Raw genomic sequence first — 25,421 nt, forward strand, 5'->3', positions numbered from 1 at the left:
CCATAGGTTTCACTAGTGGATTCTCTCAAGATAGCATATGTATTACGGTGGGTGAACAAATTACTGTCGAGCAATTGATTGAAAAGTGCATAGTTATGAGAAATCTAGGCATGATCATGTATATAGGCATCACGTCCGTGACAAGTAGATCGAAACGATTCTGCATCTACTAATATTACTCCACACATTGACCTCTATCCAGTATGCATCTAGAGTATTAAGTTCATAAGAACATAGTAACGCATTAGGAAAGATAACATGATGTAGAGGGATAAACTCAAGCAATATGATATAAACCCCATCTTTTTATCCTCGATGGCAACAATACAATACGTGCCTTGTGAAGGAAATATGCCCTAGAGGCAATAATAAAGTTATTATTTATTTCCTTACATCATGATAAATGTTTATTATTCATGCTAGAATTGTATTAACCGGAAACATAATACATGTGTGAATACATAGACAAACAGAGTGTCACTAGTATGCCTCTACTTGAGTAGCTTGTTGATCAAAGATGGTTATGTTTCTAACTATAGACATGTGTTGTCATTTGATTAACGAGATCACATCATTAGGAGAATGATGTGATTGACATGACCCATTCCGTTAGCTTAGCACACGATCGTTTAGTATATTGCTATTGCTTTCTTCATGACTTATACATGTTCCTATGACTATGAGATTATGCAACTCCCGTTTACCGGAGGAACACTTTGTGTGCTACCAAATGTCACAATGTAACTGGGTGATTATAAAGGAGCTCTACAGGTGTCTCCAAAGGTACATGTTGGGTTGGCGTATTTCGAGATTAGGATTTGTCACTCCGATTGTCGGAGAGGTATCTCTGGGACCTCTCGGTAATGCACATCACTTAAGCCTTGCAAGGATTGCAACTAATGAGTTAGTTGTGAGATGATGTATTACGGAACGAGTAAAGATACTTACCGGTAACGAGATTGAACTAGGTATTGAGATACCGACGATCGAATCTCGGGCAAGTAACATACCGATGACAAAGGGAACAACGTATGTTGTTATGCGGTCTGACCAATAAAGATCTTCGTAGAATATGTTGGAGCCAATATGAGCATCCAGGTTCCGCTATTGGTTATTGACCGGAGACGTGTCTCGTTCATGTCTACATTGTTCTCGAACCCGTAGGGTCCGCACGCTTAATGTTACGATGACAGTTTCATTATGAGTTTATATATTTTGATGTACCGAAGGTTGTTCGGAGTCCCGGATATGATCACGGACTTGAAGAGGAGTCTCGAAATGGTCGAGACATAAAGATCAATATATTGGACGACTAAATTTGGACACCGGAAAGCTTCGGGTGAGATAGGGACAATACCGGATCACTGGGAGGTTATCGGAACCCCCCGGGAGGTATATGGGCCTTATTGGGCCTTAGTGGAAATGAGGGGAAAGGAGCATGGGAGGGGGTGCCCCCCCCAAGCCCAATCCGAATTGGGAGGGTGGCCGGGCCCCCCTTTCCTTCCTCCCTCCTTCCTCTTCCTTCCCTCTCCTACTCCTAATAGGAAAAGGGGGAGTCCTACTCCCGGTGGGAGTTGGACTCCCCCACTTGGGCGCGCCACCCCCCCCCCTTGGCCGACCCCCTCCTCCACTCCTTTATATACGGAGGAGGGGTGCACCCCATAGACACAACAATTGATCCCTTGGATATCTTAGCCGTGTGCGGTGCCCCCCTCCACCATAGTCCACCTCGATAATACTGTAGCGGTGATTAGGCGAAGCCCTGCGATGGTAGAACATCAAGATCGTCACCACGCCGTCGTGCTGACAGAACTGTTCCCCGACACTTTGCTGGATCGGAGTCCGGGGATTGTCGTCGAGCTGAACGTGTGCTAGAACTCGGAGGTGTCGTAGTTTCGGTGCTTGATCGGTCGGGCCGTGAAGACGTATGACTACATCAACCACGTTGTTATAACGCTTCCGCTATCGGTCTACGAGGGTACGTGGACAACACTCTCCCCTCTCGTTGCTATGCATCACCATGATCTTGCGTGTGTGTAGGAATTTTTTTGAAATTACTACGTTACCCAACAGTGGCATCCGAGCCTGGTTTTATGCGTAGATGTCATATGCACGAGTAGAACACAAGTGAGTTGTGGGCGATATAAGTCATACTGCTTACCAGCATGTCTTACTTTGGTTCGGCGGTATTGTTGGATGAAGCGGCCCGGACCGACATTACGTGTACGCTTACGCGAGACTGGTTCTACCGACGTGCTTTGCACACAGGTGGCTGGCGGGTGTCAGTTTCTCCAACTTTAGTTGAACCGAGTGTGGCTACGCCCGGTCCTTGCGAAGGTTAAAACAGCACCAACTTGACAAACTATCGTTGTGGTTTTGATGCGTAGGTAAGAACGATTCTTGCTAAGCCCGTAGCAGCCACGTAAAACTTGCCACAACAAAGTAGAGGACGTCTAACTTGTTTTTGCAGGGCATGTTGTGATGTGATATGGTCAAGACATGATGCTAAATTTTATTGTATGAGATGATCGTGTTATGTAACAGAGTTATCGGCAACTGGCAGGAGCCATATGGTTGTCGCTTTATTGTATGCAATGCAATCGCCCTGTAATGCTTTACTTTATCACTAAGCGGTAGCGATAGTCGTAGAAGCATAAGATTGGCGAGACGACAACGATGCTACGATGGAGATCAAGGTGTCGCGCCGGTGACAATGGTGATCATGACGGGGCTTTGAAGATGGAGATCACAAGAACAAGATGATGATGGCCATATCATATCACTTATATTGATTGCATGTGATGTTTATCTTTTATCCATCTTATCTTGCTTTGATTGATGGTAGCATTATAAGATGATCCCTCACTAAATTATCATAGTAAAAGTGTTCTCCCTGAGTATGCACCGTTGCGATAGTTCTTCATGCTGAGACACCACGTGATGATCGGGTGTGATAGGCTCTACGTTCAAATACAACGGGTGCAAAACAGTTGCACACGCGGAATACTCAGGTTAAACTTGACGAGCCTAGCATATAATAGATATGGCCTCGGAACACAGAGACCGAAAGGTCGAGCGTGAATCATATAGTAGATATGATCAACATATTGATGTTCACCGTTGAAACTACTCCATCTCACGTGATGATCGGACATGGTGTAGTTGATATGGATCACGTAATCTCTTAGAGGATTAGAGGGATGTCTATCTAAGTGGGAGTTCTTTAGTAATATGATTAATTGAACTTAAATTTATCATGAACTTAGTACCTGATAGTATCTTGCTTGTCTATGTTGATTGTAGATAGATGGCCCGTGCTGTTGTTCCGTTGAATTTTAATGTGTTCCTTGAGAAAGCAAAGTTGAAAGATGATGGTAGCAATTACACGGACTGGGTCCATAACTTGAGGATGATCCTCATTGCTGCACAGAAGAATTACGTCCTGGAAGCACCGCTGGGTGCCAGGCCTGCTACTGGAGCAACGCCAGATGTTATGAACGTCTGGCAGAGCAAAGCTGATGACTACTCTATAGTTCAGTGTGCCATGCTTTACGGCTTAGAACCGGGTCTTCAACGACGTTTTGAACGTCATGGAGCATATGAGATGTTCCAAGAGTTGAAGTTAATATTTCAAGCAAATGACCGGATTGAGAGATATGAAGTCTCCAATAAGTTCTACAGCTGCAAGATGGAGGAGAACAGTTCTGTCAGTGAGCATATACTCAAAATGTCTGGGTATAATAATCACTTGATTCAACTGGGAGTTAATCTTCCAGATGATAGCGTCATTGACAGAATTCTCCAATCACTGCCACCAAGCTACAAGAGCTTTGTGATGAACTATAATATGCAAGGGATGGAAAAGACTATTCACGAGCTCTTCGTGATGCTAAAAGCTGCGGAGGTAGAAATCAAAAAGGAGCATCAAGTGTTGATGGTTAACAAGACCACTAGTTTCAAGAAAAAAGGCAAAGGTGAGAAGAAGGGAAACTTCAAGAAGAACAACAAAGAAGTTGCTGCTCAGGAGAAGAAACCCAAGTCTGGACCTAAGCCTGAAACTGAGTGCTTCTACTACAAGCAGACTAGTCACTGGAAGCGGAACTGCCCCAAGTATTTGGCGGATAAGAAGGATGGCAAGGTGAACAAAGGTATATGTGATATACATGTTATTAATGTGTACCTTACTAATGCTCGCAGTAGCACCTGGGTATTTGATACTGGTTCTGTTGCTAATATTTGCAACTCGAAACAGGGACTACGGATTAAGCAAAGATTAGCTAAGGACGAGGTGATGATGCGCGTGGGAAATGGTTCCAAAGTCGATATGATCGCGGTCGGCATGCTACCTCTACATCTACCTTCGGTATTAGTTTTAGACCTAAGTAATTGTTATTTGGTGCCAGCGTTGAGCATCAACATTATATCTGGATCTTGTTTGATGCGAGACGGTTATTCATTTAAATCAGAGAATGATGGTTGTTCTATTTATATGAGTAATATCTTTTATGGTCATGCACCCTTGAAGAGTGGTCTATTTTTATTGAATCTCGATAGTAGTGATACACATATTCATAATGTTGAAGCCAAAAGATGCAGAGTTGATAATGATAGTGCAACTTATTTGTGGCACTGCCGTTTAGGTCATATCGGTGTAAAGCGCATGAAGAAACTCCATACTGATGGACTTTTGGAACCACTTGATTATGATTCACTTGGTACTTGCGAACCGTGCCTCATGGTCAAGATGACTAAAACACCGTTCGCCGGTACTATGGAGAGAGCAACGGATTTATTGGAGATCATACATACAGATATATGTGGTCCGATGAATGTTGAGGCTCGTGGCGGATATCGTTATTTTCTCACCTTCACAAATGATTTGAGCAGATATGGGTATATCTACTTAATGAAGCATAAGTCTGAAACATTTGAAAAGTTCAAAGAATTTGAGAGTGAAGTTGAAAATCATCGTAACAAGAAAATAAAGTATCTACGATCTAATCGTGGAGGAGAATATTTGAGTTACGAGTTTGGTCTACATTTCAAACAATGCGGAATAGTTTCACGACTAACGCCACCCGGAACACCACAGCGTAATGGTGTGTCCGAACGTCGTAATCGTACTTTACTAGATATGGTGCGATCTATGATGTCTCTTACAGATTTACCGCTATCATTTTGGGGTTATGCTTTAGAGACGGACGCATTCACGTTAAATAGGGCACCATCAAAATCCGTTGAGACACCGCCTTATGAAATGTGGTTTGGCAAGAAACCAAAGTTGTCATTTCTGAAAGTTTGGGGCTGCGACGCTTATGTGAAAAAGCTTCAACCTGATAAGCTCGAACCCAAATCGGAGAAATGTGTCTTCATAGGATACCCAAAGGAGACTGTTGGATACACCTTCTATCACAGATCTGAAGGCAAGGCGTTTGTCGCTCAATTCGGAAACTTTCTAGAGAAGGAGTTTCTCTCGAAAGAAGTGAGTGGGAGGAAAGTAGAACTTGATGAAGTAACTGTACCTGCTCCCTTATTGGAAAGTAGTATATCGCAGAAACAGGTTTCTGTGACACCTACACCAATTAGTGAGGAAGATAATGATGATGATCATGAAACTTCAGATCAAGTTGTTACTGAACCTCGTAGATCAACCAGAGTAAGATCCGCACCAGAGAGGTACAGTAATCCTGTTCTGGAAGTCATGTTACTAGACCATGATGAACCTACGAACTATGAAGAAGCAATGGTGAGCCCAGATTCCGCAAAATGGCTTGAGGCCATGAAATCTGAGATGGGATCCATGTATGAGAACAAAGTGTGGACTTTGGTTGACTTGCCCGATGATCGGCAAGCAATTGAAAATAAATGGATCTTCAAGAAGAAGATTGACGCTGATGGTAATGTTACTGTCTACAAAGCTCGACTTGTCGCGAAAGGTTTTCGACAAGTTAAAGGGGTTGACTACGATGAGACCTTATCACCCGTAGCGATGCTTAAGTCTGTCCAAATCATGTTAGCAATTGCCGCATTTTATGATTATGAAATATGGCAGATGGATGTCAAAACTGCATTCCTGAATGGATTTCTGGAAGAAGAATTGTATATGCTACAACCGGAAGGTTTTGTTGATCCAAAGGGAGCTAACAAAGTGTGCAATCTCCAGCGATCCATTTATGGACTGGTGCAAGCGTCTCGGAGTTGGAATAAACGCTTTGATAGTGTGATCAAAGAATTTGGTTTTGTACAGACTTTTGGAGAAGCCTGTATTTACAAGAAAGTGAGTGGGAGCTCTGTAGCATTTCTGATACTATATGTAGATGACATATTGCTGATCGGAAATGATATAGAATTTCTGGATAGCATAAAAGGATACTTGAATAAAAGTTTTTCAATGAAAGACCTCGGTGAAGCTGCTTACATATTGGGCATTAAGATCTATAGAGATAGATCAAGATGCTTAATTGGACTTTCGCAAAGCACATACCTTGACAAAGTTTTCAAGAAGTTCAAAATGGATCAAGCAAAGAAAGGGTTCTTGCCTGTGTTACAAGGTGTGAAGTTGAGTAAGACTCAATGCCCGACCACTGCAGAAGATAGATAAAAGATGAAAGAAGTTCCCTATGCTTCAGCCATAGGATCTATCATGTATGCAATGTTGTGTACCAGACCTGATGTGTGCCTTGCTATAAGTTTAGCAGGGAGGTACCAAAGTAATCCAGCAGTGGATCACTAGACAACGGTCAAGAACATCCTGAAATACTTGAAAAGGACTAAGGATATGTTTCTCGTTTATGGAGGTGACAAAGTGCTCATCGTAAATGGTTACGTTGATGCAAGCTTTGACACTGATCCGGACGATTCTAAATCGCAAACAGGATATGTGTTTACATTGAATAGTGGAGCTGCCAGTTGGTGCAGTTCTAAACAAAGCGTTGTGGCAGGATCTACATGTGAAGCAGAGTACATAGCTGCTTCGGAAGCAGCAAATGAAGGAGTCCGGATGAAGGAGTTCATATCCGATCTAGGTGTCATACCTAGTGCATCGGGTCCAATGAAAATCTTTTGTGACAATACGGGTGCAATTGCTTTGGCGAAGGAATCCAGATTTCACAAAAGAACCAAGCACATCAAGAGACGCTTCAATTCCATTCGGGATTTAGCCCAAGTGGGAGACATAGAAATTTGCAAGATACATACAGATCTGAATGTAGCAGACCCGTTGACTAAGCCTCTTCCACGAGCAAAACATGATCAGCACCAAGGCTCCATGGGTGTTAGAATCATTACAGTGTAATCTAGATTATTGACTCTAGTGCAAGTGGGAGACAGGAACACTAATTAAAACATAAAACCACAAGAAGATCCTATAGGTTTTACTTGGCAGGATTCCTCCTACTTGGGCGCACCAAGGCAGCCTTTCTTCCCCTCCCACCTGTATATACATGGGGAGGGGGCGCCTAGATCACACACCAACGATTGTTAGCCATGTGCGGTGCCCCCCTCTATAGTTTACGCCTCCAGTCATATTCACATAGTGACACTACTAGAATCAGCTTCTTTGCCGTCCGCCTTGGCGGACGGCAAAGGCATACAAGGCGGACGGCAAAGACCGTTGTCGTCCGTTAGTTGACGGCAACAGGTCCGGCTGAATGGGCTACGGCAACGGCTTCTTTGCCGTCAGCTGGCGGACGACAAAGATGAAATGATCTTTGCCGTCAGCCGGCTGACGGCAACGGTCCTGGACGGCACACATGACAACGTCCAGCCGTTAGGGAGCTAATGGTGAGCTTTGCCGTCAGCTGGCGGACGACAAAGTAACCAAATAGGACAGCCCCAGGTTGAACAGGGAGCTGCCACATGGCATCTTTGCCGTCCGCTGGCTGATGGCAAAATGCTTTGCCGTCCGCTGGCGAACAGCAAAGACCCTGTATAGCCCAAGTTTTTTCTGTTTTTTCTTAAATTCATTCAATTTGAACACACAATGCAAGTTTCAATACACAAATTTCACAAAATAAATATCCAACACACAAGTTTCATCATATATACATACATTACCAACACGTACATAGTTCCATCCATACATATTACAAAAGTTTCACATTGTTCATCCAACACCGTTATCCAACCATCCATATAACAAGTTCCATCCATGCAAATTCATCGATTCAAAATAAAAGCATAAAGGGAAAAGAAGCACTCCATCCATGCAAGCTTCCATGAATTAAATGAGATCTACAAAATGGGAAACAAGAAAGTTAGAAGAAGAAGAAGAACATGAAGAAGAAGAAAATGAAGAAGAAGAAGAAGAAGAAGAAGACTGGAATAATAAGTAAGCATATACTTAGGTAAAATGGAGCTAACGTAGGTAAACATGGTCATTTTGGAGCTAACCTAGGTAAACTAGGTCATTTTGGAGATAACCTAGCTAAAATGGATCATATTGGAGCGAACCTAGGTAAACTAGGTCATTTTGGAGCTAACCTATGTAAACTTGGTCATTTTGGAGCTAACCTAGGTAAACTAGGTCATTTTGGAGCTAACCTAGCTAAAATGGATCATATTGGAGCTAACCTAGGTAAACTTGATCATTTTTGGAGCTAACCTAGCTCAAATGGATCATATTGGAGCTAACCTAGGTAAACTTGATCATTTTGGAGATAACCTAACTAAAATGGATCATATTGGAGCTAACCTAGGTAAACTTGGTCATTTTGGAGCTAACCTAGCTCAAATGGGTCATATTGGAGCTAACCTAGGTAAATTTGATCAGTTTGGAGCTAACCTAGCTAAAATGGATCATATTGGAGCTAACCTAGGCAAATTTGGTCATTTTGGAGCTAACCTAGGTAAAGTAGGTCATTTTGGAGCTAACCTAGCTAAAATGGATCATATTGGAGCTAACCTAGGTAAACTTGGTCATTTTGGAGCTAACCTAGGTAAAATGGATCATATTGGAGCTAACCTAGGTAAAATGGGTCATTTTGGAGCTAACTTAACTAATTATGCCATTTTTGAGTTAACTAAGCATAATTATGCCATTTTTTTACACAAGTAAGCCAAGTGTATATGTCATTATTGAGCAAACCTAGGAAACTAATCATATTAGAGATAACTTAGCATATTAGAGCTAACTTATGTCATTTCGGAGGAAACAAAGCTAAGTATATATAGATCATTCTGGAGATCTGACATACCTGACATAGTTCACTCCTCATTCTTCTTCTCCTTCTCCTTCCTCATCCTGATGCACCAAGAGCGGTGAGGCGGTGAAGGCAGTGGGATGTAGTCTTCTACCACAATTGGCATGGTCATGTCGCCCGGCTGTGGGATCGTCGGCGCCACCACCATCGCGAGGTCATTGTCAGGCACCACCACCATCGCGAGGGCATCTTTAGGCAGCACCATCGCTAGGTCATCCTTAGACACCACCATCTCTTGCCCATCTCCAGCCACCACCGCCGCTACATCATCCTCAGCCACCACCATCTGTTGCCCATCGTCAGCCTGCACCTCCTCATCCCCACTCTGCTCCTCTTCTTCCCCACTCCATTCCGGTTCATCCTTGCTGCTGCTTTTGCTACAGCCAGAGTCGATGTTGCTTTGGCTGTAACCAGGGTTGCTGCTGTTGCTCCCATTGCCTGACCAAATGCAACAATGACCGTCAACAATCGATGTGAGACAAAGCAAAATGTAGAGGAAGAAGAGTCAGAACGTACTGGCATCATCGTCGTCCTAGTAACGCATGCGACACATAGTCATGTTGAACACCTTCACGGTGAGCATGGCGTCGCCGTCGTAACTCAAGAGAAGGAAGTACCCGTGTCGCAGGTCGTAGGCACGGTAGAACTTCTCCCAACCACGACATAGGTACATGTGGCCGTACCTGATCACCAACTCCACGTCCCAAAGCCTGCGAAGCCCGCTGCCGGCCTGTCGCAGCTTAACATTCTTTGGCCGATGGCTGTCCAGCATCGTCATAAAAGTGCCAGGCAGCCTCTGCAGTTTGGGACAAGGAGTGATGTAGCAAACAATAGAGTTATCATAATGAGATGGGTGAAGGGGAGATCTCTCCTTTTATATACCTGCCTCTTGGAGGAAGTCTCAAGTATGATACTGAAGAACTCGGAAGCATCCAATGCGTAGTCGGTAGTGGGCCACCCTCATTCTTTGCCGTCGGCTAGCGGACGACAAATATTCTATGCCGTCCGCTAGTGGACGGCAAAGGGTTGGCTGACGGCAAACATGATCTTTGTCGTCGGTAGCATCTTTGCCGTCAGCTTCTATTAAGCTGAGGGCAAAGACCTTCTTTGCCGTCAGCTAGCAGACGGCAAAGATCTAGCTGATGGCAAAGATCATGATTCCAGTAGTGTGCTTAGAAGAAACCCTTCCCGAATAACTTCATCATCACTATCACCACACCGTCGTGCTGACGGAACTCTTCTACTTCCTCGACACTCTGCTGGATTAAGAGTTTGAGGGACGTCATCGAGCTGAACGTGTGCAGAACTTGGAGGTGATGTACGTTCGATACTTGATCGATCGGAACGAGAAGAAGTTCGAATACATCAATCGCGTTGGCAAACACTTCCACTTTCGGTCTACGAGGGTACGTGGGCACACTCTCTCCCTCTCATTGATATGCATCTCCTAGATAGATCTTGCGTGAGCGTGGGATTTTTTTTTGAAATTGCATGCTATGTTCCCCAACAGGGGGAGGGAGGAGGGTTGTGGAGGGAGGAGGTGTTGTTCATGGAGGAGGACCGTAGGCTAGAGTAGGGAGGAGCAGGGGGATGAGGGGAGGAGGAGAGGCGGCTAGAGGAGGGAGGAGGGGCAGCTATAGGAGGGAGGAGGGAGGAGGAAGAGGAGAAGGAGGCGGCTTACCGAGGCCAGAGGATGGAGGTGATGCCGGCAGCAATGCAACGATGGCGGCGGCAATGCAGCGATGGCAGCGATGGCACGAGGAGGACGACTGCAACGGTGTGAAAGTCAGACAAGAGAGTGAGGAAACGGGCGGGCGCGCGGGGGGATAAGGCTGGATTAGGTGTAGCGCCTGTTAGCGGAAAGTGCTACTACTAAACTACCTAGTATTAGCGCGTTTCATGGGAAAGTGCTACTACTACACTTAGTCTGACGGTGACGGCTGGGCAATTTTAGTAGTAGCACTCTTTGTCCTTGCCGCGCTACTGCATAGGACACGCGTTGCTGCTAAGTAGAAGTAGCGCCACCTTTCATCCAGCGCTACTGCTAAGGTTCGGTATATAAGGTTTTCTCTAGTAGTGAGGAGGTGGTTTATCTGCACTGGGGGAACCATTGCAAGATGGGTATGAAGGTCAACGTCAACGTCCTCGCAGCAGACGCGTCTTCTCCTACCCCTGCACCCGCTCTGTGGGCTGCATCATCGTCGACTCCTCATCCTGTGTCTAAGCGGCCATTCGTTTAATTTCAAAAGGGGTGATATCATTTCATGCTACATGTTGTCATGATCGGCATAGGTGTGTTAATGTGAGAAATCGAGAGTGTTGAGTTGTGCATGGTTTTTGGTCTTCTTTGCTCTCTTACTTTTTTTTACATGTGTAAAAGAAAATACTGTTCATTGCAATATCGTGAACTTTTGCTGTTAAAATTCCTTAATTCAAAGATAAATTGGGTTAAGGGACTCCTAGAGGATGAGAGAACTGAGAGAGGGGGCGGTGCCACCTTGATGATCGTTTGTGAGCTACTCTATGTTTATAGGTAGGTTCATAGAATCCCGGGCTAGAGTGATCAATCTGTGCCCTAAGGCTTGTCATAATGGAAGTATCATAAGTAGTATCATGCATGCCAACTTGACAATTTTGAAGCTGAGAAGAAGGCCGCCGAGGACGCCACTGCGGCTAGCCTTTTTTTGGGAGTGTAAAAGTATTTCATTCCAGAGCAATAGGGATACAATCGAGCGGTAGAAGTTCCTCCATGCAGGGTGGACTCCTACCTAGCCATACAGCAGTAGTACTCTCCGTACGACTATAGAACGCCAGCCAATCTTCTACCCTATTTTGATCACGTTTAACCTTCGAAAGAATAAACTCCCTTTCACCCATAAGACGATGGATCTCAGCAACTAAATGTCCATAAGTGGAGCGGGAGAGGCTGTCTCCTTCCAATGCCTGCAAGGCTTTCGAGGAGTCAGACTAAACAATAACCGACCGCTCCGAGTGTTGAATAGCCAAGGCCATGCCTTGCATTAAGGCATGCATCTCGGCCTCCAGAACATCATTGCAATTGAAGATGCATCTGTAAGCTGCAAAAATAACACTCCCATCGGACTACCGTAAAACCATACCCGCGGCCGCCGACCCGTCTGAGCTATCAAAAACTCCATCTACTGATAAGGCCACCCGCCCCTCTGGTGGCTTCGACCAGGGTTGAGGTATAGCTTCAGGTCGTAGTTTCACCGGGGCTTCCTCCCTCATTGGCATCTTTCCTTTCATGATCTCCTCGGTTGTGAATTTCCTAGCCTGGTGCAGAGAGGACATGTAGCTCTGTAAGTACTCCCTTGTCACCTCCGTAGATGGGACTGCTTTACCATGGGTCAAATCCGACCGCAAGGACCATATCCTCCAAATTAACATGATGATACAATCTCGCATATGATCATGACAATGCAGTAGAAGGTTTAGCGGCCATTCATTGCCGGAATCCTGTAGTAATGCTGGGTTAGGGAGCTCCCAAACTTGGCGCATCGCCATCCACACCTGACGAGCATGCATTCAGGTCACCAACGCGTGGAAGCTCGACTCTTTCTCTGTTCCACAGAGAGGACATGTATCACGCGTCGCAATATGTCGATATTTCGTGCATCCGTTCGTTGCTAGTGCTCCTTTCATAGCTTTCCAAGAAAGGATACGCATCTTAAGAGGAACCTTGGTGTCGGTGTCAAAACCGGCGGATCTCGGGTAGGGGGTCCCGAACTGTGCGTCTAGGCGGATGGTAACAGGAGACAAGGGACACGATGTTTTACCCAGGTTCGGGCCCTCTTGATGGAGGTAAAACCCTACGTCCTGCTCGATTAATATTGATGATGTGTGTTACAAGAGTGGATCTACCACGAGATCCAGGAGGCTAAACCCTAGAAGCTAGCCTATGGTATGATTGTTGTTCGTCCTACGGACTAAAGCCATCCGGTTTATATAGACACCGGAGAGGGCTAGGGTTACACAGAGTCGGTTACAATGGTAGGAGATCTACATATCCGTATCGCCAAGCTTGCCTTCCACACCAAGGAAAGTCCCATCCGGACACGGGACGAAGTCTTCAATCTTGTATCTTCATAGTCTTGGAGTCCGGCCGATGATGATAGTTCGGCTATCCGGACACCCCCTAGTCCGGAACTCCCTCAGTAGCCCCTGAACCAGGCTTCAATGACGACGAGTCCGGTGCGCATGTTGTCTTCGGCATTGCAAGGCGGGTTCTCCCTCCGAATAATTCATAGAAGATTGTGAACACCAGGATAGTATCCGGCTCCGCAAAATAATTTCCACATACCACCGTAGAGAGAACAATATTTACACAAGTTCAATCTACTGACGTATTTCGTGGCATGACGTCACACCACTACCAAGCCTTTACTTAAATTGTTTTTATTGTACCACCTCAGCGCGTTTTAGCGAAGCGGTCTCCTTGGCACGTCTTGTCGAAACAGAGATCGTGTTCCCATTATTCCGGGATTCCCATAAATATGGACGTGGGTAACCCAACCGTGCCCGTTGCCACGCCCCCTCCATCGAAGGCGGGTTCCAAACGGTCACGGCGACGGCTCTCAGTATTCTTCCTCTTTATAATGAGACCAAGGCCAGTTCTTTTTCTTCAATCCTCAATCGAATCCGCCCCTCGCCCCCGAGTTCCAACACCCAGGGCTCCAGATTCGGGTACTTTCGACCTTCGACAATGTCCGGCTCCGGCCTACGGGGCCGGTGGATGCCCTCTTCTGTCACGGAAGAAGACGTGTTAAAGCTGAGAGACGCCAGGTACTTGACCCACGAGATTTCGCATAGGCTGCCCGCCCGAGGGCAAGTTATTCCTACTCCCGAGCCCGGCGAGAGCGTTGTGTTCGTGTCTCACCTCCGTCAGGGTTTTGGCTTCCCGACGGACCCCTTCGTGAGGGGGCTCATGTTTTACTATGGGCTGGAATTCCATGACTTGGCTCCGGAGCCCATCCTCCACATCTCATCGTTTATTGTCGTTTGCGAAGCCTTCCTCCGTACTACCCCTCACTTCGGCTTGTGGCTCAAAACCTTCAATGTGGAGCCGAAGATGATTGAGGGGCGTCAGGCAGAGTGCGGAGGGGCGGTCATAAGCAAGAGGGCCGATGCTCCATGGCCCGAGGGCTCTTTTCAGGAGGAGCTCGGCTCGTGGCAATAGGAGTGGTTCTATATCACCGCTCCCAGGGGCAGCAGGCAGAGGCCGCCGCCCGTCTTCCGCTCGGGCCCTCCACAACAGTTGACGTCATGGGTCAACAAGGGGCGTGACTGGGGGCCGTCTAAAGACGTACCCCTGTTGCAGGACCGGATTCGAGGCCTCCAAGAAAGGGAGATCAATCTAGTCGCAGTAGTACAGGTTATGCTGATCCGGCGCCTGCAAACGTCGCCCCCTCCACCTGTGGGAATTTAATCCGGAGGGGCCACGAGCTCTTCAACACTTCATGGGTTTAACACCCGCGGAGATGTACAAACTGTTCTTTGGATCGCAAGAGATGCGTCCGGACTTGACCGAGGACGCTGGCCTAAGCTGCAATCGCCCGGATACTCAAGTAAGTAGCCCTGTGTCCGGACACATTGTCCATTTATTTATCGTGAATTTGCCTTTTAACCTGCTATCCCTTGGACAGGAGTGGATAGCGCAAGCAAAGCTGATACGGTGTCCGGCCCCCCTCCCTGAGACCACGCAGGATCCCGTGTTAATTAAAATGTTGGAGGTTGCACCTTTGGAGGAGGGAGAAGGGGGGCACAGGGGAACTACCACCTCTGCCAAGGAGGCTTTCAGTAAGGGAGGAATCGAGAGTCCCTCCTTCCAGGGGGAGAAGAGGACGGCTTCCGAAGACCCGGAGGCCAAGGCCTCAAAGCGGGGAAAGAAATCTGTACCGAAAGGTCCTATGCCGGGAAGAGCCCCGGCCGCACTGTCTCCTCGGAGGAATAAGCCCTCCAGCGAGCCGTAAGTAAAAAAAAGGGGGAATTTTGTAATAGTGGACACCCCTGCTTAATTTCTAAGGGTAACCAAAGTTTTCATCTTGTAGTTCGGATCTCAGCCCGTCTCAGCACAGCTCATCTTCGAGAGACCTTCGTCTGGAGATGATGGAGAGCGAAACGCCTCCATCTGCCGCCCCATCGCGCGGGGCGGACGGCCCTGAGGTGTCGTCACGGAGGGTCTCCCCGAGTCCGGCGGGGCCAGAGAGTTCGGCACCCATTGGAGTACGGCCGGTAGAGCTGCAGGATTTGCTTAAGAGGGCGTCTATCTCGGAAGATCACCGCACATTAATGAGTATGGTGATTGAAAGGATCTCGTCCGCCGAGAGCGGGTTGTATGAGGCCGTCGGAAGCTTGCTGACGGGTTTTGAGGTACGCAAAAAATGACATACCTTTTGACAGTTTTGCACGTGAGGTGCGCCCTGTATAGATAGTAGCCCCTGAGACTTGGTATGCTGTCAAAAGCGATAGCGTGCCAAGGATCATAATCTCAGTTATAGAATGTTGCCTTTCCTACACAGGTGGCGGAACGTTCGGTGGCCAGCCGGACTGATGGAGTTGCCGAACTGAAGAGGCAACTCGATGTTGCGGATGCGGACATCGCGCTGGTCAATAAACAACTTAGCGAGTCACAAGGTAGGTGGTTGCTCCGCGGTTCCCTAGTAAGGGAGCTGGTGCCCATTCCTTACAATTTGTATGCTTGATGCAGATGGCGCCGCGGCTGTGGAAGATCTTCGAGCAGAGCTTGCTCGAGCCAAGGAGCAAGCCAGGATAAGTAATGCGGCTGCCTTGAAGGCAGCGGTAGAGCTAAAAGCCGAAAAGGCTTCTCACTACCGAAGCAGGGAAGAGTTGGCCGGAATGGCCTTGAAATTAAAAGATGCTACCGACCGTTGTGAGGTTCTTGAAGGAGAACACCGAGTGGAGCAAGAAGGCCTGAAGAAGGCCGGCGCCGAAGTCAAGGATGCCCGGAGTGAGATGCGGGCTATGAAGGAGGAACTGCGTCAGGCCGGAGACATTGCGGCTGGAAAGCCCTTTCTTCTGCATAGGAAATTCACGGATCCGAAGTATGCTCAGCTGGGCCAGTTGTGTGGTGCGGAGGATCCTTATCTTGATTTGGCAGCGAGTGCGGCGGACGCAGTCGTGCACTTCCGAGGCCAGAAGGATCACGAAATGGAAGAACTATACTGGTCTCAATTCCATAGTCCGGAGCGTCCGCTTCCGCTGACTGATCGGCTGGCTGAGTGGGCTGAGCTGAATAGATTGTCCGGACTTGCCATGACGGATGTGATCACTCATTTGTGGCCGAAAAGGCCCAAGCCGAAGAGTTATTTTGGCTTGTTGCAGCAATTCCTTGGGGCGGTGCCGCATATCAAGGCGATGAGGCGGTCGGCCTGCATAGAAGGTGCACGGATGGCTCTCGCCCGTGTGAAGATATATTGGGCGGACATGGATGCCACCGCTGTTGCATCCCGGGGTTCGGACAAGAGCCGATTACCCGCCGAGCACTATTTTGAGGAAGTCCTGCAGGGCGCTCATTTAATAGAGTCGCAGTGCTCGAAAGATGTCATGTTCAAATGACATGTATCATTTGTGAGATCATGTTTGTAATGCAATAGCTTTTTATACTTGTGCGTTCAAGTATTGAACTATCTCCTGTGCGGCCGTATGTGTATGTATAGTCTGAAAGATGGCAGTCTTTGGCTTCAGCCCCCACGCACATGGTGCGGGGGTGTTTGCAAAAAGAAAAGCACTTTTTCACACTTAATCCAACATCTTGGTCCTTTTAAGGAGGTGATAGCATAGCAAACTAGGCAACCGGACTATAACGCTTTATCACTTTCACTTAGCCATAGGAGCTCGAATGTGGGGCTACTATAAAGCCCCTAGCGGCACCGCTCTTCCCTGAACTCGGGGCGCGTGTGCCTGACCGGGAAGCGGTCCTTCGTCAAAGCGGAGGAATTCTAAACATTCCAATGGTCGATCGAGTGGTTGACCAGTCTCTCGCTATTTCATGACAGTCAGTTTTCGGCTTTCTCTACTGAGGTGCTCGCCCGGCCAAACCGGGGCACAATCGCTGTAGTTCTCCTGGTGCCGCGTTAGCCGATGATACGGAATGTAAGGCAGCAAAACACAGGAGCCGTGCAAACCCAACATTTGACCAAAGACATGATTCGGAGCTGATGCATATAAGGCCTAACTCAAGACGCCGAACACTCCCTGAGGTGTTCGGTCTTTATGATACCGGGCAGAATAATGCCCTAAGCCCCTAGTGTCCAGGTCCAGGCGGGAACCTCTGACGCGGCTGATGCCAAAACGCCAGCCTCCTCCTCGGCTATGGTAGGAAACCGGGGGATGTGTATCAACAAGAGACAGTAAGAAAGGTTTACGCAGGGTCTTAATCTGAAAAGAATCCTTGCAACGGGTCCCTGCTGCACGTCTGCGCCTGTGTCTCCGTTGTGCTGTATCCTGGACGGGTGTAGCACGTGCTTCATCTGTAAAAGAGAAGGACTTAGTTTCTAAGAAATATCGTGCAAAAGTTGTATTAAAATAAAGTATAATTTGGAAGATGAAGAAAGTTGAGCTTTATTGGCTCTCATCATTTATACGCGCGGCCCCTTATAAAGGGGGTATGCGGCTGGGAAGCCCCTTGTTTATTTACGCCGGACTCGCCTAACCGTGTCCGGGGTCTGAATGACCTGTGTTTAGGGGCCTTGACCTGCAAGGTCGGAGTGGCTGTCAAGGCAGCCCCACGCTCTCCGTTGTCGAGGAACACTCGTAGTTAATCTTTAATGAGATTATACCGCGTGGACCGGGCATTGTAAGTATAAGAGACGTGTAGTGTGGTATGGCGTTAAAGCGGGCGAAAGTTTTGCATCCCAGTAGTGCTTGATGGCCACTGTGAAATGGGGCGATACGAAGAGTGAGCCTTTCGCGACGGAGGTTGTCGGATGAACTGAACGCAACCTCTAGGGGTACGGAGCCCGTATAATTGGCTTAAAGGCCTGACATCACTCCTTTGAAGGAAGTGATGTTATGGCGAATGTTGGTAGGGTCTATCCCCATTCTGCGGACGGTGTCCTAGTATGGCAGGTGCCGCGCTATGTTTTCATGTTATCACATGAAGTGAGTTCACTATTTTGACTTCTAGTGGGAAAGTCTTCTGTTTTCTGGAGTGCTGCTTTTGGGGTTCGTCACTTTCGCTTGGTGTGTCGAGCCCCTTGTGTTCAGCGTTAAGTCGGCCGGACTGCTTGAAGACCTAACAATCTCTGTGGGTATGGTTTGCAGGCTTTCCGGAGGTACCGTGTATTTGACATAGCCTGTCCAGAATCTTGTTTAGGTTGGATAGCTCAACACTGTTGTCCTTGAGGGGCAGTGTTTTGTTATTAGGCCGAGAGCTTTTGAATCCAGCGTTGACCGCCGTACTATTTGGGCCATTTTCCTTGTTCTGGCGCTGATCTTTTCTGCGTCGTGATTTCCCATTTCCATCCCTGACTTCGGATGTACTCGGGTCAGTGGTGCTGCATCTAGCCAGCCAGCTGTCCTCCCCTACGCAAAAGCGGGTCATGAGGCTTGTTAGTGCGGCCATTGTTCTTGGTTTCTCTTGGCTGAGGTGTCTGGCGAGCCATTCGTCTCGGACGTTGTGTTTAAAGGCTGCTAAGGCTTCAGCGTTCGGACAGTCCACTATTTGGTTCTTTTTAGTGAGGAACCTGTTCCAGAATTTGCGTGCTGACTCTCCGGGCTGTTGAGTTATGTGACTTAAATCGCCTGCATCCGGAGGGCGGACATAAGTCCCCTAAAAATTTGCTCGAAATGCATCCTCAAGCTCTTCCCAACTTCCAATGGTATTTTCTGGGAGGCTTTTGAGCCAATGCCGAGCTGGCCCTTTGAGCTTGAGGGGTAGGTATTTTATGGCATGGAGATCGTCTCCTCTAGCCATATGTATGTGTAGGATATAATCCTCAATCCAGACTCCGGGGTCTGTTGTTCCGTCATATGCCTCTATGTTTACGGGTTTGAATCCCGCTAGAAATCCATGATCCAGTACCTCATTGGTGAAACACAGTGGATGTGCGGCGCCCCTGTATTTGGGTGTGCCGTTGTCTTCAAATGCTCGGCGGGTTATGTTGCTTCCTGGAGTCTTCTTTTTTGGCCCATAGATAGACCTGGCGGGATCATCCTTTTTCCGAGGATCTTTGTGCTAATCGTGTGCCGGCTTGTGTGCGGCGCCCCTTGCTGTTCTTGGCCTGTCATCTGGTCGTCTATCCGGCCAGGCGGCTTCTTTCTTTTTTTTGACTGCGGGGGCTCTAAGGCCTCCTCGTCAAATTCGAGCAACAGCTTGCGCTTCGGGTAGCTCTTTGTCTGGTGACTAGCGCCGTATTTATCTGCGGTGTTGAGTATTTTGCTCCATTTCATTCTGAGTGCGTCCTCCGCTGTTTTGAGCTTCCGCTTTTGCTTCTTCAAACTTCTTGCAGTGGCGACGAGCCTTTTATGGAGGTTCATATGCTCTGGTGATGTGAGATCGTCTTCGCCGGAGATGGTTTGCTTTCTGGCATGTTCGTCGTCCGCTGCTTCGCCCTGCTCTAGGGCCGGGTCCGTATGGGTGCCGTTTTTATCTGGGACGGTCTTCGGGCGGCGCTTTCGTCGCCGTTTTGGTTATTTGTTGGGGGAGTTGTCCTTTGCCACGTCCCGTTTTTCCTCGTTGTCGCTTCCTTTTGGTGTATCCACCATGTATACGTCGTGCGTTGGGGTGGCTTTCCGGTCCCCGATGGGTGCTGGTTCTTGGTCGTCTCCGGCATCATCGTCCATACCGTCGATGTCTTCGGAGTCATAGTCTAGCATGTCGGTTAGATCATCGACAATGGCTACCAAGTGGGTGGTGGGTGGGTTTTGAATTTCTTCGTCATCCGCATCCCAACCGTCCTGGCCGCAGTCCGGCCAGGGATCTCCTGATAGCGAGAGATACTTTAGCGAACTCAAGATGTCACCGAAAGGTGAGTATTGAAAGATGTCCGCTGCGGTGAACTCCATGATCGGCGCCCGATCAGGTTCGATCAGAGGGGGCGTGGGAGGTTCGGAGTCCGGCAAGGAGTCCGGCACCTCGGAGTCACGAGCCTCATGAGGGACAAGGTCAGTGTTCAGCTCTATCGCCATAGAGATTGTAGCCCCCGAGGCGGTGTCTAGCCATCCGTCCTCGACCTGCGCAGCCGACTCCGAATTGAAGATCGGAGCGGGTTCGAGTGCGGCCTCCAGGCTACTGTCCGGCTGCAGAGCTAAATCATGCTCGCCGTGACAGTGCGGCACGCTTGGCTATGGCTCGAATCCATCGAGGATCAAGTCCCCGCGGATGTCAGCCGTGAAGTTCAAACTTCCAAATCTGACCTGACGGCCAGGGGCGTAGCTTTCGATCTGCTCCAGTTGGCCAAGCGAGTTGGCCCGCAGTGCGAAGCCGTCGAATACGAAGATCTGTCCGGGGAGGAAGGTCTCACCCTGGACTCCGTCGCTGATGATGATCGAAGAAGCCATCGAGCCTATCGGTGACGACACAGAGGAACTCTCAATGAAAGCACCAATGTCGGTGTCAAAACCGGCGGATCTCGGGTAGGGGGTCCCGAACTGTGCGTCTAGGCGGATGGTAACAGGAGACAAGGGACACGATGTTTTACCCAGGTTCGGGCCCTCTTGATGGAGGTAAAACCCTACGTCCTGCTCGATTAATATTGATGATGTGTGTTACAAGAGTGGATCTACCACGAGATCAAGGAGGCTAAACCCTAGAAGCTAGCCTATGGTATGATTGTTGTTCGTCGTACGGACTAAAGCCATTCGGTTTATATAGACACCGGAGAGGGCTAGGGTTACACAGAGTCGGTTACAATGGTAGGAGACCTACATATCCGTATCGCCAAGCTTGCCTTCCACGCCAAGGAAAGTCCCATCCGGACACGGGACGAAGTCTTCAATCTTGTATCTTCATACTCTTGGAGTCCGGCCGATGATGATAGTTCGGCTATCCGGACACCCCCTAGTCCAGAACTCCCTCACTTGGCCTCCCAGACCCTCCTCGAGAAAATCTGCCACCCAGTTATACCTGCAAGTACCCTTCGGGGTGATAGGCTTAAAGTCATAACCACTTGGAATCCATGCATCTCTCCAAGTTTTAAGCAAAGATTTCGTCCCCTACTCTCCATATCAGCCCCTCCTTGAGCAGCTCCAAGCCATGTGTGATGCCTCTCCACACTACTGACGATGATGTAGGGAACATTGTGTCCAACAAGTTCCCGTTAGGATAATACTTTGCCCGAAGAAAGAGGGCACATAGGCTATCAGGGCTGTCCAATAATCTCCACGCTTGATTGGCAAGCAAAGCTTGGTTAAAAGCTCTCATATCGGAACCCCATACCCCCCCCCATCCTTGGGTAGCACCATTTTTTCCCAACTGAGCCATACCATCTTCCTTTTGCCATTCTCCACACCCCACCAATATTGTCTCATCATCCGTGTGAGAGCATCACAAACCAAAGCAGGAAGACGGAAAACACTCATGACATAGGTTGGTATTGCTTGCGCAACTGCCTTTAATAAGATCTCCTTGTTGCCCGACGATACATACTGCTCGCTCAAATCAACAAGTCTCTTTCGTAATCTCTCTTGATAGTCTCAAACTGTCCTTTATGCATTCTTCCTTCCGGGACCGGTAAGCCCAAGTATCTAGGCTCAAAAAACTGTTGAGTAAATGTGAAACTCCGAAAGAGGGAACTGAGTATCCGGGACCGAAAACATCTTGCCAAAATGGGCCGACTTTTTGGAGGCTAATGTGAAACTCCGAAAAAGGGAAATGAGTTTCGACCGACGACCCGCGACCTTTGTCCGCCTCGATCTGGTGGAAGCCGGCAGCGACGTCGTCTTCCGCACCTTTGTCCTGGCAGGCACGTCGCGTACGCTCACAAGAGCACAGGTGGACGGAGAGCCGCAAACGAGACGACCTGGATAAGGGCATCTCCAGCCGTTGGCCCCCCAAGGGGCGTCTAAAAGCGCCGCCTGGGGGTGAGCCGGTGCAAAAAATGGCACTGGGGCGAGTCGGTCTCCAGCCGTCGGCCCCTAGGGCCGCCCCCAGGCGCGTATTAAAAAAAAGAAGGGCCGTTCGGCGAAGTTATAATAAAAAGTAGTTAAATTTCGGCGAAATTCGCGCATTTTTATTACATTAACCTAATCTAAAAAAGAAAGGGGTTGAAGTCGTCGCCGTCGTCGTCGTCGTCGGTCTTCTCCTCCTTGACGCGGGCGCCCCTGCTGGACCCGGCGTCGCCATGGCGGACTGGCGGCGGCGCGTCGTCGTCGTCGTCGTCGCTGTCGCATAGGACGACGACCCCGTCTTCATCGCGGCCGCGTCGGCGCTCCTCGAAGCGGCGCAGGCGGCGCGCTGGCGCTCCTTCACCTTCTCCCGGCGCGCCTTCTCCATCGCAATGGAGTCCTGGCGCGCCCATTCTAGGGCCGCGTCGTCGTCGTCGAACTCCGCCTTCACCGGCGCCAGCCCCGACTCCGTCTTCACCGGCGCCAGCCCTGGCTCCGTCTTTGGCTTGACGAAGCGCGGAGGAGCCGACGAGGAGGAGGCGCGCCGGCCACCCTCGTTGATGACGATGCTGGCGCTGCAAGTGCGTCGGCCGAGCGGCGACTCCGCCGCGGGCTCGGCCTTGACGCCGAGCAGGGCCGGAGTGCCGGAGAAGTGCGATGAGGATCGGGAGGAGGAAGAGGAGGAGGAGCACCCGAACCTCCTTGGCGCCCATGGCCCGACGCGTCGGTGCTGCGCCGGGGGGTACGCCAACGGCGAGTCGTTGCCGCCCTCGAGGTACGTGAGCACGCCCTCGAGTGTGCGGCCGGGGACGCCCCACCAGAGGTGGCGGCGCCCCTCGCTGTTTTGCCGGCCGCCGACCACCGGCGCCGTTGGTGGACGCCAATCCCTGCTGCTGGCGGCGCTCGAAATACGCCTCCCAGGCCGCGTGGCTGTCGGCGGCGTACTGGGGGAGGGAGAGTTGGGCGTAGGTGAGGGACGCGCGCACGATCTCGACCTCCTCGGCGAAGTACTTCGGCTTCGCCACGGCGTCGGACAACGGGGGAATGGGCACTCCCCCGGCGCTGAGTCTCCACCCCGTTGGCCCGGCGCGCATGTCCGGCGGCGCCGGGATGTTCGCCTGGAACAGGAGCCAGGACTCCTGTTCGCGGAGCGAACGGCGGCGTTGGCCGCCGCCTCGTCTCCGGGGAAGCGTTCTGCCATGGCGACGGCGGGGCTGGGCGGGCTCGGGAGAGGTAGAGGGAGGGGCTGGGCGGCGGCGCTCGGGAGAGGCAGGGAGAGGGAGGGGCTGGACGGCGGCGAGGGGCGGGGCTGGTGTGGGCACAGGCGAGTGGAGGCCGCCGGCTTTTATAGCCGGGTCGCGCCCGTGTGTACGCGTGCGAGGGAGGGGAGGCGTCGGCGCGCCGTCCTGTGAAGCGCCGCCCGTGAGGAATCAATGGCAAGGCTGACCGGCGGCAGCCTTGCCATTGATTCCCCGCGGGAACCGAGGCCGTTGGGGGAAGACGAGGCGCCGAGTCGCTGACGCGGCTGGCCCGCGTCTTTTTCGCGCCAAAACAGCTCGCCCCGGCGCCCCCGGGCGCCCCCCAACGCGCCGGGTTCGGGTTGGGTCCGCTGGCGCTGTTTTCGGCCCAAGCCGGCGAAAATCGGGCTCCTGGGGGGCGACTGAGCCGTTTTTTCGGCGCCGGCACGAAAAAATCGCCTGGAGAGGCCTTCCTGGGGCCGCGGGTGGACATGCCCTAAAGAGCGACCGGGTCAAACTAATCCATCGATGTGTCCATTCGCTCCAATTATATTGGTCACTGCAATGCAGAGCTCCACGCCCATCTTGACCATTTCTCCTCCCATGCACTACAAGCGTACGTGAATCCGGACAACCGATCTCTCTATATAACCATGTATGAGTACTTGTTCTCGTCACACCCTGCACAGAGTACAGTTCAGTAAGTAGAAGGAAAAGAAAAGTCGGTTTCAGTTTCAATTTCAGTGCTCGACGATATCCATGGCTTCCAAGCATACGCTTGCCGTGCCGGTAGCACTGGCCGTCGTCTTCCTCCCGTTGCTTGCCGCATCGGCCGCCGTCCATCCCGTGGGGGATGGGACAGGGTGGACGCTCGGGTTCGACTACACCGCCTGGTCCGAGAGCAAGCAGTTCACAGTCGGTGACGCGCTAGGTAATCAATCATTCCAAGTCTTATGGCACAACAAGCATATACATTGTCTATTGCTTCAAAAAGTTCGCAAAGAAATGAATTTGTTGCTAATCTGCATTTACCATCAGTTCTTAACAAAACTCGTGATCCTCTACCAGAAAACTGTAAAAAAGCTCGAGCTAATTGACTAATTCATCCACATACATGATTTCAGTGTTCAATTACAAAAAGGCCTTCCATAACGTGGTGGAAGTGAGTGGGCCGGACTTCAAGGCGTGTAAGAACAGCAAGGGCAACGTTGCCTGGACCTCCAGCACCGATCAGGTCCACCTCGGCGATGCAGGGAGGAGGTGGTTTATCTGCACTGTAGGGAACCATTGCAAGATGGGCATGAAGCTCAACGTCACCATCCTCGCAGCAGACGCGTTTTCTCCTGCCCCTGCACCCGCTCCATGGGCGTCGTCGACTCCTCATCCTGCGTCCAAGCGGCCATTTGTTTAATTCCAAGGGATGGTATGGTTTCATGCTACATGCCGTCATGATTGGCATAGATGTGTCAATGTGAGAAACCGAGAGTGTTGAGTTGTGCATGGTTTTGTAGTCGTCTTTTCTCTCTTACTATTTGTTTGTTACATTAGCTAAAAACATATCGTTCATTGCAAGATTGTGAATTTGTGCCCTTGAAATTTCTTCATTCAAAGATTAATTCTAGTAAGGAACTCCTAAAGGATGAGAGAACTGAGAGACGGGATGGTGCCACCATGGTAATGGTTTGCGAGCTACTCCACATTCGTTCTAAACGGGTTCATGGAGTTCCGGGTTGGGGTGATCAATCTGCTCCCTAATGCATGATGACGCGTGCTGCTCGATAGGGATGTTGCTGTCATAACGCTTAATATCTTTCGGTCGAAGATGGTGGTACTACAAATTGAGTCACTTTGGACGCAAGTTGGGCACGAGAAGATGGCGTTTCAAATAATATGAGAC

General features: G+C 49.6%; 1 protein-coding gene across 1 annotated transcript; it reads left to right on the plus strand.

The window, feature by feature from the left end:
* The first annotated feature begins 24,283 nt into the window (after positions 1 to 24,283).
* Positions 24,284 to 24,935, plus strand: LOC119307134 (mavicyanin-like). The gene is made up of 2 exons (XM_037583231.1): positions 24,284 to 24,455; positions 24,649 to 24,935. The coding sequence occupies exons 1-2, from the start codon at positions 24,284 to 24,286 to the stop codon at positions 24,933 to 24,935; spliced, it is 459 nt and encodes a 152-aa protein (XP_037439128.1).
* Positions 24,936 to 25,421: the final 486 nt, after the last annotated feature.

The sequence above is a fragment of the Triticum dicoccoides genome, chromosome 5B (genome assembly GCF_002162155.2).
Source record: "Triticum dicoccoides isolate Atlit2015 ecotype Zavitan chromosome 5B, WEW_v2.0, whole genome shotgun sequence".
NCBI lineage: Eukaryota > Viridiplantae > Streptophyta > Magnoliopsida > Poales > Poaceae > Triticum > Triticum dicoccoides.